Genomic DNA, 17493 nt, shown 5'->3' with positions numbered 1-17493 from the left:
TCTGTATACGTCTGCTTGCTTAGACCTATATGCAGGTTAGCGTGTAACAATTCAAACTGTATTCTGTTAAACCAAAAGATTTAGAACCTATGGTAAAGTTATATAAACTGTGGGATCTTTTCTATCAATGTTTAATGGCATGCTTGTAAATGCTTGCAATAGTTTACTTTGACTTAATGCACTGCATGGGTTAATATAAAGTCCCCCCTCCCTAGTAAAGTGTCACCCTGAGCTCTGTGAGTAAAGTTCTCCTTGGGCTGCCAGTCCCACCCCCAGGGTGTGTGCAGGAGGAGATGTATAAAAACACATTGCTATAGTTAGGATGTCATTACTTTACTACGTACCAGGAGTGAGCTCAGTGAGGGACCTGGACCATGGCAGAAGGTAACACATGGAAGACTTTCTGTTTGTCTTTTGTTATGTAGGCAGTTTGCGCTAGCTGGAGCAAACAGTGCTGCATACTGACAGTCATAGGATATAGCACAAGACAGTCATAAGATACCATAATTATATAGATAAATACACATTTAGAAAGATATATATCCACAATTGGTGCGCAATTGTGTTTGGCTTGATGAGCAGGTATTTACCCTGCCAGACAGTCCTTAGTTAGGACTGAAATGTGTGACCGTTTCAGCCTTGCTATGTCTCCTATCAATGATTACTGCTGTACAATATACTGCAATGCCCTGCACTTCTGGACTTTGGCAATATATAGACGACATAAGGTGTACTCTATATTACTGTGCTCAGAAAGTGACCATTATAAATAGCATGTGTATGCACTAAAATATATATAGTAAGACAGTACTGTATAATCACTTTCTAAACTCCCGAATTATGATTTTTGATAACGAAGTAGGGTGTTGAAGCATTGCAGTATATTTTTCGACAGACACTGTATGGAAATGTCAACATTTATCCATAGAAATCTGATTGCGGGTGCTTTATCACACATACATCAGCGATCAGATATATAATGTAGTGTTGGGAGTCTGCCTTACCTACATAGATACATCTGGATAAAGTGATGTAGACTTGCAGTACTGTAATGTAGTATCAGTGTTGTTACTTTGTGGATGATTCTATTGTGGGCAATGCAAATGGAAAAGCCAGTGATGGCACGTCATATCACAACAATTGCACCCCAATTTCAGTCTGACGTCACAGGTATTAGTTTGCAGCCCTTCAGTCGGCACCCAAAAATAATCCATGGTCTCAGGACTACCATAAGTGCAGTGTCAGCGTCCACTTACAGGCCTTGCCACCTACAATTCAATCAACTCAAGTACAGAGGATTTATACACTTTCTGGGACTTAAACCCATACACACGTTGCGATGAAGGCAGGCGACATGCACAATAATTGTTAATGAAATTATTGTGCATATCCTTCCGGGTGTACGAACATTAATGACACGCGCACCCGTGGCCCGTTATCTACCCCATTTCTCATCTGTGGATACATTTTGCCTATGTCGTTTATGACTAGTACCATATAGTTCAGTATGTACAAAAGATAAAGATACAATTTCAGAGAACAAGATGGTCAGTGGTAAAGCAAACAAATTATCTTTTGAAATCGCTCAGTGTGTATGCTCTGTATCGTTCATTCTGTAGCTCTGGGAAGGTCAAGGGAAATCGTTACTATTGTTGTCTGCCTTTTTCAAATATTGTGTATAGGGCTCTGTAAACGACATATATAATACTCCTTTCACATCGCAATGCAAGGTTGGAGGGTCCGGCTCTTTTATACATTATACAAATTATACAAAAGGTTTAACCTTTTTTATAACCCAGCTTGAATTGCTGGGTTGGTCATCTTGGGTTATAAGCTTTGGTGCTTTCACACTGCACCTAGACCCAGGTCGACGCAACAACCACCCGGCAATTACCTGGGTCCGAGGTGCGGTATGAACGAGGTATTAGTAATCCCTTCGCTCTGGGTGGACATTCCTCCCACCTGTTGTTCTGTGGCAGGACATCCTTATGAACCCAATCCCACGGTCCCTCCTTCATTCAGATCTGTATAGAGAAACTCCTTTACTGCGTATCCAAGTGATGCCCTCTACTCTATAACATAATCCAGGTTATGTATGCTTTGGTGATGTACTTATTGCTCTGCATAGTAACAGGGGTTTAAAGTTTGGGCTTAAAGTCTACAGGGGTCCATGAACAAAGTCTGCCTTTTATACAAACTCATACACCCTAAGCGCTCCTCTTAGGTGAGACCAATTGTAGAGGATATGTTTTTAGTATGTTTCAGTGTGTACAGGTAGTAGGTGTCCTGATGGTGGGAATGTGAATCTCCATGGTTCCTGTTGATAAATCTAAAGATTCTAGATAGACCGCCGAAAGGTCAACACGGTCAAAATGTCGACATGAAAAAAGGCAGACATAAAAAGGTTGACATGATGTTTTTGTTTTAATCCGGTTTGTTCTTAACTTCACCATCCATGTCGGAGGGAGAATATATTAGTTTGGTGAGGGTACGTGTTACACTTATTGGGGGACCTTGTTGACAGTCGACAATTACAACAACAAAAAATATGAAAAACTCATTTCGCCCTTTCCGTGTGTCTACCTTTTTCATTTTGACATTTTATCCTGTCAACCTATTGCATGTTGACCTTTTGCCCCTGTTGACCAATTGCATGTCGACCTTTTGGGGTAGACCTATTGAATTAATCTAAACACGGTCTATCTAATAATCCGCCCCTGAATCCCTGCTATGTGGAATAATGCATGTTTCTGCAAATGCTCTTTTGAAGTTCTATAGAAAAGAAACACAAGCAAATATTTCCATTAAAATTCCACACACTGAACACACTAGGAGCAGTCACAGTGACTGAAGACCTCACCATCTCTTAACACCACACAGAGGAATGTTAAACCTGTCACTGGATAAGACCTAGGACACAGACAAGAAGGGCAACCTGTTGGTGCTGGGTATAGGTCAGAAGGGATGGGTCACAGCAAGGATAAATAATTACACAGCTGGTGCACAAAGCTGTACACAGAGCTTTCCTGTTTATTTAAGCTTACATTATATATTCATTTTATTATATGGTTTTCATATCAGGATTGGGAGTAAGGTATGGGGATTTCTGTGCAGTCACTGTACATAGCCATCTACCAACAGATGAAGCACGGGAGTTAGGGGGTTATTCTTATCAACTCACTAAGCAGCGAAGACACATCCCCTTGAATGCCGCCGCGGCTGCAGAAGAAATCATTCGATGGTCGCAAATCTGACTAGGTCTACTTGGAGATTTTACTCATTCTTAAAATATGTTTGTTAGTATTGTCTGTGTTACTGCTAGCCATAATGTGTTTTAATGTTTAATAAATAATCAAATTATTCTGCACAGCGCTGGTTCAATTGTTTATGGTCACTTGCAGGTAACACTGCAACAATGTGCTCCCTATCAAATTTGACCCCTAGTGTCTGTCTTCTCCAAGGCTCCGAGACCCCTTGGCAATAAGCATTAACCCCTGGCAATGACCAATAACCCTTGGCAACGAGCACTGACCCCTTGGTTGTATGCAGCAGCTGGATTGTACGACAGATTGTGTGTACAATGTGTCCAAAAACCACCAATTCTGCAGGGGAGTTGAAGGAAAATCTGAACACAATCATGTTTGGTTCAACTAAAGCTGGCCATACATCAGAAAGACCTACAGTCTAATTAGATGCCTAAAGACAGTCAGACCACATCTAGATCGACAGTAATGGAATTTAGATGCCAGAGTTAGAGCGTCATGTGAATAACTCATGTTGACCATGCAACGTCTAGCACGCTCCTATCGCTCTAACGCTGGCATCTAAATTCCGATCTAGACTTGGTTGACTATCTTTAGGCGGGTTCGACTAAGGGTGGTCCACTATAACATGGTCTATCTAGACATTGTAGATCTGTTGCCCGGATACCCTTGTCAAATGGTGGGGCCAGTATACAGGAGGTTTGAGGTAAAAAGTGCAGACCTATTAAGGGGGAAGAAAAATAAAGGTCTACAGATCAGGCAATGAAGATCAGGGCCGTCTTTTCGTATGGGCTTAATGGGCACTTGCCATGAGGCCCCAGGTGTAGAAGGGCCCTATGCTGATAGCTGAGGATCCCCTTTTTCCAGGGATACCAGAATTTTGAAAATCGGCCCTGCTGGGAACTGGAGATCTCCAACTTCAATGCAGCAGTCCACATCCGACCTGTTAATTGCAATTTCCAGTCACATTTCTCAGGTTCTCTCTGACTTAGAGTTTTTTTGAGAGTATATTCCAAAAGCTGGGATTCTCCCCTTTCTGTCGACACTAGCAGCTTGTCTCTATCATGCCCAGAAGTATCAGCCTTCCGGCAGCCGGTCCCTGCTCAAGCTCCAAATGTCTGGTGCACAGTTTTATATTTGTCAATGGATTGCTCTGGCTCAGTCCTGATCTCTGATCCCCAAGTCCCCAGCACCTCCTGAAAGTTAGGACTCTAGGTTTTTATACTAGGCTAAGAAACGTATTTCCAAATGATGACGATATCTGCAGTCAAACAAGCTGCCCTTCCACCGGAAAATTACGAATATTAAGCCCACTCCATTATCCAACCCTCCCTGTGTATAAACCCCCCCCCCTCTAACTCCCCTCATTCAGCTCAGTGCCCCCTTTCACACGTTAGTGTTCACCCTCCCACCACCTGTGCAGTAAAGAAGTAATTAGCAGAAGTTACTGCTCCAGGTCCTACATGTTGAATGGAAGATAGAGCACCCCCTGCCACCCGTGGGACATCAAAGCTGCTGCTGATAGCACCCCCACACACCCCTCGGATGGGGGGGAATGGTAAGGGCCCCAGTGCATTGCTTTGCCCAGGGGCCTACACTGCTGTTAAGACGGCCCTGATGAAGATAGACACAGAATCCAAATACATGGATAGATGGAGGGGTATGGGTCATTGGGACAACCTGCATTAGGACAACCACTGAAAGTCAACATGGTTTAGTTTGACACCTGAAATAGGTCGACACCAGCCTAATGTTGACAGTGGCTCGGGTAACAGTCAAAAGGTCAACGTGTGCTTTTCACTTTTTTTTTCCCCGAATGTTGACATGGACAACTTATTGGTGCACCGCTGCACTCGCCATGCTTTGGGCACGGTGCCTCGCTACGCTTTGCATATTCTCCCTCCACACCCTAGTGGATGGTAGACCATGAAATACCGGCACATGTCTATATAAAAAAAAAGTTAAAAACCCATGTCGACCTTTTTACTGTCAACCTAATGCTTGTGTTGACCTTCCATCCATGTCGACCTTAGGCATGTTGACCTATTTCAGGTGTCGACCTAAGCCATGTCACCAATCTGTGGTCAACTTAATGCATGGCGACCTTTGCTCTGTCGACCTAATGACCGTATACCAGATGGGGAACTGGCATAGGAATATGCTGGAGCAGTCACAGTGCTGACAATAATATGGTCATTTGTTATGATGCAATGTGTAGTGACATAGATGCAGTGTAGAACATGCTTGTTAGTACAGAGCACTGTGTATGCCTTGTAGCGTAAGTGTATTCTGTGTATGCCTAGTACTAGAAGTTCAGCCTGTGTACGCCAGGCTAGCACTTGATGTCCTTCCTGATTGAGAATGACATATTGGAAAACTGTGCATTACCCTAACACCCACTAATCCATTATACGGTGTCCAAGTGTCTATAAACTAAGGGTGTGTACCCAACACACTAAGGTCTCTCTACTTACAGATGCCTCCTGCTTTCAGACATGGGGCAGATGTGCTAAGGCTTGGAGAGAGATAAAGTGAATGGAGATAAAGTACCAACCAGCTTCCAACTGTCACTTTTTTTTTTCAAACACCACCTGTAATATAACAGCTAGGAGCCGATTGGCTGGTACTTTCTCCACTTTACTCACCCTCCCCTCAAAGGCTTAGTGCATTTTTATTTGGAAATTTCAAATTGCTGCATTTTTTTAACCTAAATATCTACAGTATGTAACTTATTTTCCTTTCCAGCATGAGCATTTAGATCATTAATATTAGTCCCTACCTAAGCTACATAATAATGTACATTGTGATTTACTTTCTTTACAATGCATATTGGTTGCATTTGGTATATTTTATGGCTAATTATTCAGTGTTATAATCACATATCCAGTAATATACAATGTTGGTAAGACCTAAAATCTAATGACATCTTTGCTGAAATAATAAATCACTGGGTAAAGAATATTTATGTAGGTGCACTGATCAAACCCAATGCCATCTCTATGTGAGATTTCCATGCTCCAGAGGTTACTAGCCCATCTCTAATGACTTCGTCTAATCACTTTTTTTTTTTCATTAATTGAATTTACTGGGTAACATTCTCATTTTCTCATTTAGCAGAAACGGTCATTGCGTAATAATTTGTGTGAATGGTCATTTCAAAAATAGCTGTGTGCACAGGAAACCTGAATATATGTGTACATAATACTTGTTTTACTTTTTTTGTAGCTCTAGTTCTGGAGAACTGTGACCTGGATTGTAGTTCCAATAACCGCAGCCACCACACCGGGGAAATCGGATGTCAGAAATTGGTTGTCAGGAGGGGCCAGGCCTTTCATATAAACCTACAGTTCTCTCCCCGGGGATATGAAGAAGGAGTGGATCAGTTGACACTCATAATTGAAACAGGTACTAATTGTGGTTCTATTAAGATCTATTATGTTTCAACACCGAAAAGTTGTGTGGTATATCACGGCATATCACAGCAACATGGAATGACTTTTCAGGGCTGTCAGGAGGGGCCAGGCCTTTCATATAAACCTACAGTTCTCTCCCCGGGGATATGAAGAAGGAGTGGATCAGTTGACACTCATAATTGAAACAGGTACTAATTGTGGTTCTATTAAGATCTATTATGTTTCAACACCGAAAAGTTGTGTGGTATATCACGGCATATCACAGCAACATGGAATGACTTTTCAGGGCTATCTATTAAAACTGTCAATTGACAGGACAGTAGCCATGATAAGAACCCAACCTACTGGAGATGACTAAGTAAAGTGATATCTATTACTACCACTTTGCTGCAGGGATCAGGCCTGGCTGACATAGTGCCCTGCAATCTGGTGCTGCAGGCACACAATGGGGTGTATTCAATGCCGCGGTGAGCGGCCAGCGAGGGGGTTAAACGGTGAGGACTGCAGAAAACCAGCGATCCTCGCTGTTTAACCCCCGCGCCGGCCGCTCGCTCTATTCAATGTTCCGGGGGAATCCTCGCCGTCACAGAACGGCGAGAATTCCCCAAAACAGCGAGACCCGCGGCTAATGCAGGAAACTCGCAGTATTTAGCCGCGAGTCTAGCTGGTTCAGGAGCCGCATACGCCAATTCCCCCTCGCTCAAAAAATGGAGCGAGGGGAAATTGGCGTATGAGGGAACTGCGTTGAATACTGTCAGGGTGAGTGGTGACAGCGAGCAGGAAGCTCTGCTCGCTGTCACCACTCGCCCACAGCATTGAATACCTGCCAATATCTGCCAGGGCAAAGCATCTTACAAGCTACAATGGTTAAAATCATCTGAGGATGGCCCTATCAGGATCAAGCTCCACAAAGCCAAGCTTTTGTAGCTTGGGGAATTACCACTAAAAAATAATGGGGACAGCAATACTGAGCGGTAATTTGGTTAAAGACGTATCTGCAATATATATTGCTTTAACCTATTGGTACATTGCCACAATAGAAATATTTGCCTTAATCATGTAAAAAACTGCTGTTTTCACATTCTTTATGGCAAATACATCATCCTCACAGATAGACTGCTTTGTGCCATAGGTTTTTAATGGAGACAGATTTTCTAACTGTGAGGAAGTAGTTGCCATATGGAGCATGCACAGCTGACAGCTGTCTCTAATTTCCAGGTGCAGCCTTAGGTTTTCCACATTCCTTAGGCAGAGCTTGCCTCCGACAGTGCCCTATGACATGGCCAAACGAGAGAGAAAGGCAGGTGTGAAGGCCCCTATACATTACTGCGACTTCCCTCAGGGGAGAAGAAGTCGCAGCCGATCCCCCCCTTGAGCCGCCCAGGACCTTCCCGGGTGGCAGGATCGCATGCGATATATATCATGCAGTGCTTTTGTATTCAAACTCATTGCTGATGGGAGCTCCGATCTCCCACTCCGATCCACATGGGGCAGACATTGGATCTAATCTAGCATCCAACACATGCAATTTGGACACTTTTCATCCATTTTCTCAGCTCGATGCGTCACAATCAGGTGAAAAGTGGCCAAATCACACTGTGATAAAATGTAGCAAATAATATCTCAACCAAATTACAACCTTTCTCGAAGTGATAGTTGTTTGGTGAAAGCCATGGGCCCAATGTATTCTCTAATGACAGGTAAATGACATGCAGTAAGTATACAAAATTACCGGTTGAAGCAGTGGAGGGACAGACTTTCTAATCAGCTGACAGATAACAGCTGTTACTATGGGGGTTATTCTAGTTCATTCTTTCTGACAAAATCCTTCTTAGATGGACAAAACCATGTGCACTGCAGGGGGGCAGATGTAACATGTGCAGAGAGAATTAAATTTGGGTGAGTTATTTTGTTTCTGTGCAGGGAAAATACTGACTGCATGATTTTACACTTCAATATAGATCTCACTTTGAAGAAAAACCCCACCCAAATCTAACTCTCTCTGCACAAGTTACATCTGCCCCACCCGCAGTGCACATGGTTTTGTCTATCTAAGAAGGATTTTGTCAGAAAGAATGGACTAGAATAACCCCCCCCATGTGAGGATGTAATTTATTTTGGTGTGGGGCAGCTGACAGGAGTCCGTATGGAGAAAGAAAATTTGTGAACATTTTTGACTCGCATGGGGATAATGAAATGTCTGGTTATAAAAAAATTTTGGGGACAAAATCACAATATCTGATGTGGTAGGTGAGTGGTTTAGTGACTTTAAGCACAACGGAATATGCTGCGCTATATAAGAAACTGTAAATAAATAAGGAGTATGGCTTTGTAATGTTATTATTGAGCCCTGTAGATTTCGGTTATTTTATACTTTCTCCTTTATTTTCCATTTGCACTACCCTAGGGTGAAGTAATTTATTTACTTAAGTTTTTAACATAAATTCAGGTTTGAGTTGGAAAATAAGTTATTATTAAATCGCAGTGAGGTATATCCTGAGATGTGAACATACAGTACTTTTGCCATTTCCTAATTGTGGCCAGTGATTAATGTAACGCATGTAGCTTCATACGTCTGTGTTAATGACTGTGCATAGGTTAAGGAGGGGGGAAGAGTTCATGGCCAAGTTATTTCATTTTTTTGTATCACTTCCCAGTCCCATAAGACAATGTCAGGAAGTAGAGAAAGACAGGGTGTCACAGAGTCACATCTGGTGGTTAGACTGCCTCTTATATTGTATGAATGGTAAAAAAAAAAAACACCTCATTGCAGCTGCTTATATCATATAATGGCATTAATTAATGGACATTATAAAAAAGTACGGTACTTGTGTAGTATCACGGCTCCCATTGCATGCCATCGCATGCCATATGTTGTTTTGATCACAAAATGCATCCAAATGCATTTAAATTAGTAGGAAACCTGTTAAATGCACCCCAAATGCCATTTTTCACACTGTATCACCCCCACTATCAACGCCAACCCGAAGCGTGGCGAGCGGCGGCGGTACGCGTCCTATGACCTTTACATACCCCCACTATCCATGTCGGCGTGGAGTTGAGAATATAAAGTGTGGCGAGCGCAGCGAGCCACCAAGCCCGAAGCATGGCGAGCCCCGCGAGGGGACGCGGATACCTTCCCAGGTATCCGCGTCCCCTCGCGTGCTTCACAGGTGTCCGCGTATGGACCTTTTAGGGGCCCTTGACAACAGATCAAAATATTGATTTGATCTGAAAGTTTTCTGAAAAATTCCAAATGATGGGGGGAAAAAAATGATCAAACTATACAAGACTCTACTGAGAAAACACTATATTGATGTAATGTACCCATTAACAACTTAAAGATTCACATTATTATTTCCATAATTTGGACATAACAAGTTTGAGTGCCCTAGCACTGATCTCAATCTATTGCCTCAGTGCCGGAAGTCCCTTTATCAGACAGGGTGGTAAAGTATTGGTACAGTACATGAAGAGATGTTTGGATGGGAGTAAAGAATCAGCAGTTTCTATATTTGATAACTTAAAGTTACCCAAAATAAAAGTACATAATATGAAAAAAGGGTAGTTTAGTCAAAACAATATTGCAGCGGTTCTCAAACTGTGGGTGTTCCCATGGCAATTTGCTGATGATGAAAAGTGCAAACCAACCGTGTCCTAACTGCCATGTTACACAGGATGGGTTTGAAAAAAATGACAGTTATTTTTTAAATTAGTTATAAAATGACAGGAGCTACTGTAATTGGTTGGTACTTTTTCTCCAATCCAAGTAATCTCTCCCCAAGGCTTAATAAATAGGACCCCCAATCTCTTGAGTCTAATTGCTAGATAATTCATTAAAAGTGAATATATGATTGCCTTTACCAGCAGAGGTTTGTTGTTCATTTAGGTCCTTGTCCCTCTGAAGACTCTGGCACTGAAGCTCACGTTAAAGTGACAGACACCCTACAGGATGGAGTATGGAGTGCAGCTGTGAGCAGCAGCGAGGGGGAGTCCCTTGTTCTCTCTATCTCCAGCCCACCTGATGCTCGCATTGGAACATACACCCTTGCCCTGGAAACTTCCACAGGAATGGAGGAGAACAGCTGCAGTGTTGGGGAATTTATTCTTCTGTTTAACCCCTGGTGTCCTGGTAAGTTACTGAAGGAGTTATTTATGGGCAGCTAAGTATCTACTTTGGTGACACAGAGGGCCTGATTCAGAGGTGGCCACTGCTGCATTCGCACTTGCATCTGGTAGCGGCTGCTGTAATATGCAAATGCTAGTATCAACTTTGCCCTGGCGTAGTAGCCAGAATTTAATTGTTCTAGGCCTGAGATAATCACTTTCAGCACTCTCCCATTATCGATTGACTGCACATGTGTGCGTGAGGACAATCGGAAAAAATCCAGTGTCTTTTCTGATCGCAAGCTGTCCGAAGTCGACTGACAGGAACTAAGTGTTTGTGGATGGTAACCGTCTGTTTTCTTGGAGTGTCATGAAAAACGCAGGTGTTCCTAGGTGTTTGCAGGCATAGTGTGTGGCGTTAGCTTCTGGGTTACACACAGACTGGGACAATCATTTGATGGGGAGTGGCTTGTAAATGGATTTGCAGCTAATCACCAAACAGCCTGATGTTCACAAGCCATTCGCAGCCTTGCACTCTGCATTCTTACCACATTCCCAACTGATATTGGCACAACTATGGGAACATTGGCATTGCTTGCACTTCTGAATCAGGCCCAAAAGGCAGACAATATACAATGGTATGTATGTATCTATCTATCTGTATACACACACACACACACACCTGTTTTGCTTGGCAGTAATAATAACAACAAAAATAGTTGTGAGACGGATATAATATAATTCAAATACTTGCTGTAATTGGACTAATATTTTGGATATTCAAGTATTAGTTAGAACAGGCATGTCCAACGTTGGCCCTCCAGATGTTGTGAAACTACACATACCAGCATGCTTTGCCACAGTTTTGCTATTAGAGAAGGCTAAATCTATTGCAAAGCATGCTGGGATGTGTAGTTTCACAACATCTGGAGGGCCAACAATGGACATGCCTGAGTTAGAATAATCCATTTCTGGATATATCTTTAATGAAATTGGCAGCTGCTGTAATTTTATTTTGGTATATTACTAGCCCATGTCGGTCAATCCAACAACTGTTTCAATCATATTGATTTACATCAAGGGCACATATTTTATACAAATTATAGTTTATATTGTTTTGTGGATATTGCTATCCATCCATCTATCCATATATAAAAATGTTGGCTCTCTTTTTCTCCATTCATAATTAGATTCAAAATCTCATACATGAAACATTAATATAATCACATACTCTTCAGTCTTGACACTTCTTTGCAATTTTGTTAAATATTAAATATTATGATCTGAATGACTCACCGTCAAACAAAAAAATATATACTTTAAATAGATTTTATCATTAATTAAAATGCTAAATACTGTGGATAGGAGTTAATAGGTTTCAAATAACAAACCAGTTAATGTATTCACTGTTCCATTTGCTGTGCGGTGACATTACGGTCATGTGTTATGTACCAGTCCACCAAACGGTACAAGGCATTCCCACCTGTAATGATAGACACAGATATAGCTATGTGATATTACAATACATTATATTTATTTAATTGTACAATTATTGCGTGGGGCACAGGGAGCAGAGAGCAAGCTGATCACCTCTCCTCCGCTGTCATACCATTACAGAGACATGGAACACTGTGCAATGTGCTTTCTGCATAGAATTAAGCATACGGTATCTGCTTTTAGTGATTGAATATAACATTCTAAGGGAGCCAACACACGGGTAGTTTTGCTGAGCAATGCTTGATCGTTTAGAACGCTCAGCACACAGCGATGTGTCAGCGTTGTGTGCTGAGCGATCTGTCAGCGCCAGTGTTCTCCAGTAAGAACACTGGCCCTGACAGGCGATCTCATTAGATTTATCCTGCATGATGGATATTGATCACCAGGCGATAGCGGCACACAAGGCTGTGCATCGCTATCGCTAGGGCCCCTACAAACGGAGATGTAGGAGATTTTTCTAAGCATTCTAGTTAGATTGCTTAGAAAATGCCCCGAAATCATGCTGTGTGTTGGCCCCATAAGTATTAGGACAACTCCACGGGTAATAAAATCACATTTTTACAGTGAAAAACTCTATTCCTCATACAACTGCCACCACTAGTGTGACCGATTCATAATTAAACCACAGCACAAAATAAACCCCATAGATAATACTGTCAAAATAGCTGCATCTTCTTGTATCGTTATCCTTAATAAATCAACCTACTTGTAAAGTCAGTAATGGAATCGCCTTCCATGAGACAAGTTAGTATGAGTGTGTGTGTGTACGCAAAATAGATAGATTCAACTACCAGAATGAACTCTAGATTTTCATAATTTTATTGCAAGATGCGGACATCCTGTGGATGCATCTACATAAAATCGGCAATTTGTGTAACATGGTCACATTTTTTTAACCACTTTACACCCCCCCCCCCCCCCCCCGCCACTGCTGCCATTTGCAGCAGTGAGCCCCGCTCAGGAAAGTTCGGGGGTACTCGTAAGTTTTGGCACCCGAGCCTGCAGCCTGGTCAGTCCTGTCTGTGAATGGCGACAGGAGAAAAGCGGTGATCCGGGGTGGGGAGTTGGGACTACACTGGCTTGGAGATGAGCAACAAGCCAGTGTAGTCAAAAGTACCAGAATCACCAAGTGGGTAATAATTATTGGGCAGAAACTAGGATCTTTGTCACCCTGGGCAGGCAGTAATTTGGTGGTAAGTTCCCTGTACAGACTCGGTCACACAAAAGTATATGAGTATTGCATATCAAGCAAATCCGCACCATCATCTTATGGCTAAAATGCCATTTGGGGGAAAAAAAATGCAAAAAAAAAAGACACTAGCAGAATTGCACAGGACTTTGGGGCTCACTTGTGCCAGGTGCCTGGTGTCACATGGCGTATTGAGGCTAGTTGTATGAGGACACATCTGTAATCTGATTTAGTTTACAAAAATATGGTTATTCAGGTACCTCAAATTACAGCCTGGTAAAACATTTTTTATCATCATCCCTTTTAAAAATTCGATATTACATAATCAATTATTTTTTCACCTTTATCAACAATGGAATGACCTTTATGTTTTAAATTCACCTGGTGGCCCAACTTGTCTTGAAAAACACTCGATAACCTTTTTCCTTTTCTATTGTTCATGAGCATACGTCATTTGTCAAAACCAGTATATTTATATGTATATCTATCTATATATACAGTATATCAGTATATATATATATATATATATATATATATATCAGTATGTATATATATATATCAGTATGTATATATATATATATATATATATATATATATATATATATATATATATATATATATATATATATATATATATATATATACACCCAATATTCCAATTTGCGCTATGCCTATTTACAGAATATTTTCAGTATAGCCTATTTTACAATTATGCGTTAGGCAGCCTCAACACTAAGTTCCCTGAGGGATAGGGAGCAACCAAAGCCCAATGTTTTTTACCCAATAGTGGTATGGCGCCAAATCGAAATTATAAATGTCCAAATACACTAATTCAAAAATCCACATCCAGTGAAGTGAGCCGGAGTTGTTTTTTCCAATATTTCTTTATTCAGCTTCACAGGATTGTCATGATAAAAAACGCTTGTAGAGAATCCCTGTGGGGATTTTCTACAAGGGTTTTTTATCATGACAATCCTGTGAAGCTGAATAAAGAAATATTGGAAAAAACAACTCCGGCTCACTTCACTGGATGTGGATTTTGAATTAGTGTATTTGGACATTGATAATTTCAATTTTGCGCCATACCACTATTGGGTAAAAAAAAAAAATATATATATATATATATATATATATATATATATATTATTTTGTGTCACACATTACATACCTATGTTTATATTACAATGAGATTTATGATGCAATTAAGAACACACCTATGAACTTAAACAATGCGAAAATAGTGGCATATACAAAAGTTGCAAGTAAGCTTTGTTTTAACAATATAATTTGTTTTAATATGCAATTGCGCTTATACATTTAAAAATGTAGATTGCCCATTACTTCAATGCAAATCTTCACTCCATTCTAATTATCCCCTTTTCTCAGCGGATTCTGTGTACCTGGAAAATGAGGAGGAGCGGGCAGAGTATGTTGTAACTCAGTTTGGGATGATCTTTATGGGGACCAAGGACTCAATCACATCTGTTCCTTGGAACTATGGGCAGGTAAATTATTTCTTACCAACACACAATTTTGAAGTGTAACTAAAGTCATGAAAGTAAATATTAAACTAGACTTATGTATTTTGCCATGATAATGAAATATCGTCAGCAATGCCAAGAAAGGACTGAATCAGAGTAAAAGTTAGCATGTAGATGGTTACATATAGTTCATACATCATGAAAATAGAAAGTTTTACTGACCATACAGTATTTTCACCATTATCATGCCCTTAACCATTCCCTCCCGCAGCCTAAAGGTGCCCATACACTAGTAAGATTTATCTTCAGATCTGGCTGGTTGGAACAAAAACATGGTTATGGATTAGTGACAGTTTGTCAGTTTTCCAGCATTTCCAAGCAAATGGTCAACTGTCATTTGCTCTCATCCATTACCATGTTTTTGTTCCAACCAGCCAGATCTGCAGATAAATCTGCGTGTGTATGGCCACCTTAACTCTATCCGCAGCCTAAAGGTGGCCATACACACGCAGATTTATCTGTAGATCTGTCTGGTAGGAACAAAAACCTGGTTATGGATGAGAGCAAATGACAGTTGACCATTTGCTTGGAAATGCTGGAAAACTGACAAACTGTCACTCATCCATAACCATGTTTTTGTTCCAACCAGCCAGATCTGAAGATAAATCTTACTAGTGTATGGGCAACTTAACCCTCCCTTCTAGTGCCTAACCCCAAGGCCATTACTTATCTCTTTGATCCTGGCTGCTGGGATTTTCACCATATCCCATATGAAATGGCCTTTCTTCCTGTCATGGTCGACCTCCCGCTATCCCATCTAATAACATTCTGCATAAACATCTATATTTCACTAGACACAAAGAAGAATGTTTTGTGCATTTTACATATACAATTTAGAATATTGCTGATCATTTTAATTTTACTTCCTCTGTTTTATACCTCTGGTCTTAAACTTAACCTCATTGAATATTATCACAGTGCTGCCTAGTAAGCACACAAGATCCTTCATAGAGTACATACAACAAGCAGTGTTTGTTCTCCAAGGACTCTCAAACTGTAATCGTATGTGTCCTTAATGTACTGACCTCAACTGCCATCAGTGTGTGTGTAGTATGGATGCTGGATTGCAATGACACACAGCAAATATTCAGTGTAGTTTTTAGGATTGATGATAAAGTCTGTCCCTTGTATTACTTATCACAAATGCCTCAGCATTACCCCCTCCTGAGGCTTCTTATCTCCCTAACACATGCTGCAACATTCTGTCCCTGCCCTTCCCTTTATGTTCAGTGTTTTCTCAGGACACATATCAGCCTGCGTCTAAGACGTGCAGCAGGGACTCATGGATTTGGCATCTTGCCACGCAGAGAGAAAGCGCTTTTATTCCATAAAAGGTTTAGCATAGCAACAGGAGTCACATTGGGTTTATCCATTGCGATGTTAAGGTCTCACTAAGACGTATGACCGTTTGTTCCACTGTTAGTTTCTTATATTATAGGTTGAAGTAAATGTAGATGTTAGGGTGTATACTAAATACATTATACACCCACTAAGGGCAACTAGCTTAAATCATACTGGTGTATTTACTGTAGACACCAATGACACGAAGAACAGGTTAAATGAGCCAATATTTGCAGCACAAATCACAGGGCAGGGTGCACAGCTGACCACACATCAGACCAACTTTCATCCAACTAGTTGGTTGGATGGAATAAAAATCTGGTACTGGATGGAAGCAAATGTAATTTGTAAATCAGTAATTTGCTCCGAAAATCTGGAAACGGACAAAACCTGTCGCTCAGACAAAATACTGTACTGTTGTATCGGATTTAAATAATTTCACTGAATGTTTTTGCCCATTTTCCTGGGTTTGTGAGCAAATTGCTCTTTGTCATTTGCTCCCATCCAGAACTAGATTTTTATTCCATCCATCCAACTAGTTGGATGAAAGTTGGTCAGATGTGTGGCCAGCTCTGCTGCAGACATGATTGGTGACCGCTTCTACACCAGCACGTGGTTCCTGTAACAGACTCTCATGATAAATTACGTGTAGCATGTGGTATACTTGCGCAGTGACAATATCTTTGGGTCAAACTGTAAAACTCATTTGACAAGCGTGTTTCTACACATCAGCAAGATACGATAGTCTAGAAAAGAATTGAAAAGATCTGTGTTTAGAGAATACCTGTGTGTAATATATGCATACATTTATCAAACTGTATATAAAAATACAATGTATTTACTCATTAAGATGAAAAGTAAAATAAAGCATTGCCTGTATAAAGTGGAGACAGACATCTTGTGCCAAGGCCTAATTATGGGTTCTAGTGCCCTAGGCCAATACACTTCTAGCCCAACAACTAGAAGTGTATTGGCCAGTTTAGGTATAACCATCCTCCAAGCTGTTCTTAGACAAAACCAAGTTGCAGATTAAAGCTGCGATAATACATATATCTGCATTTTTTTGCACAACACAATTGGATACAGAGATTAAAAAAAAGTGGAAAAAAGGCTAATAGGATATTGTCCAATGCACAGATGTG

At 40.9% G+C, this 17493-nt stretch overlaps 1 protein-coding gene across 1 annotated transcript in view; it reads left to right on the top strand.

Annotated features, from left to right (window-relative positions):
• Window positions 1–257: 257 nt before the first annotated feature.
• TGM2 (transglutaminase 2) overlaps window positions 258–17493 on the top strand; it is a 37082-nt gene continuing 19846 nt past the window's right edge. The window contains exons 1-4 of the mRNA XM_083147807.1: window positions 258–384; window positions 6489–6668; window positions 10566–10808; window positions 14856–14974. Of these exons, the coding sequence (XP_083003933.1) occupies window positions 375–384; window positions 6489–6668; window positions 10566–10808; window positions 14856–14974 (552 nt within the window). The 5' untranslated portion in view covers window positions 258–374. The remainder of the gene's footprint in view (window positions 385–6488; window positions 6669–10565; window positions 10809–14855; window positions 14975–17493) is intronic.

Source organism: Crinia signifera, chromosome 6 (genome assembly GCF_055691185.1).
Source record: "Crinia signifera chromosome 6, ASM5569118v1, whole genome shotgun sequence".
NCBI classification, from domain to species: domain Eukaryota; kingdom Metazoa; phylum Chordata; class Amphibia; order Anura; family Myobatrachidae; genus Crinia; species Crinia signifera.
The sequence above is the reverse complement of the archived record's forward strand: the minus strand, read 5'-3'. Positions and strand labels throughout refer to the sequence as shown.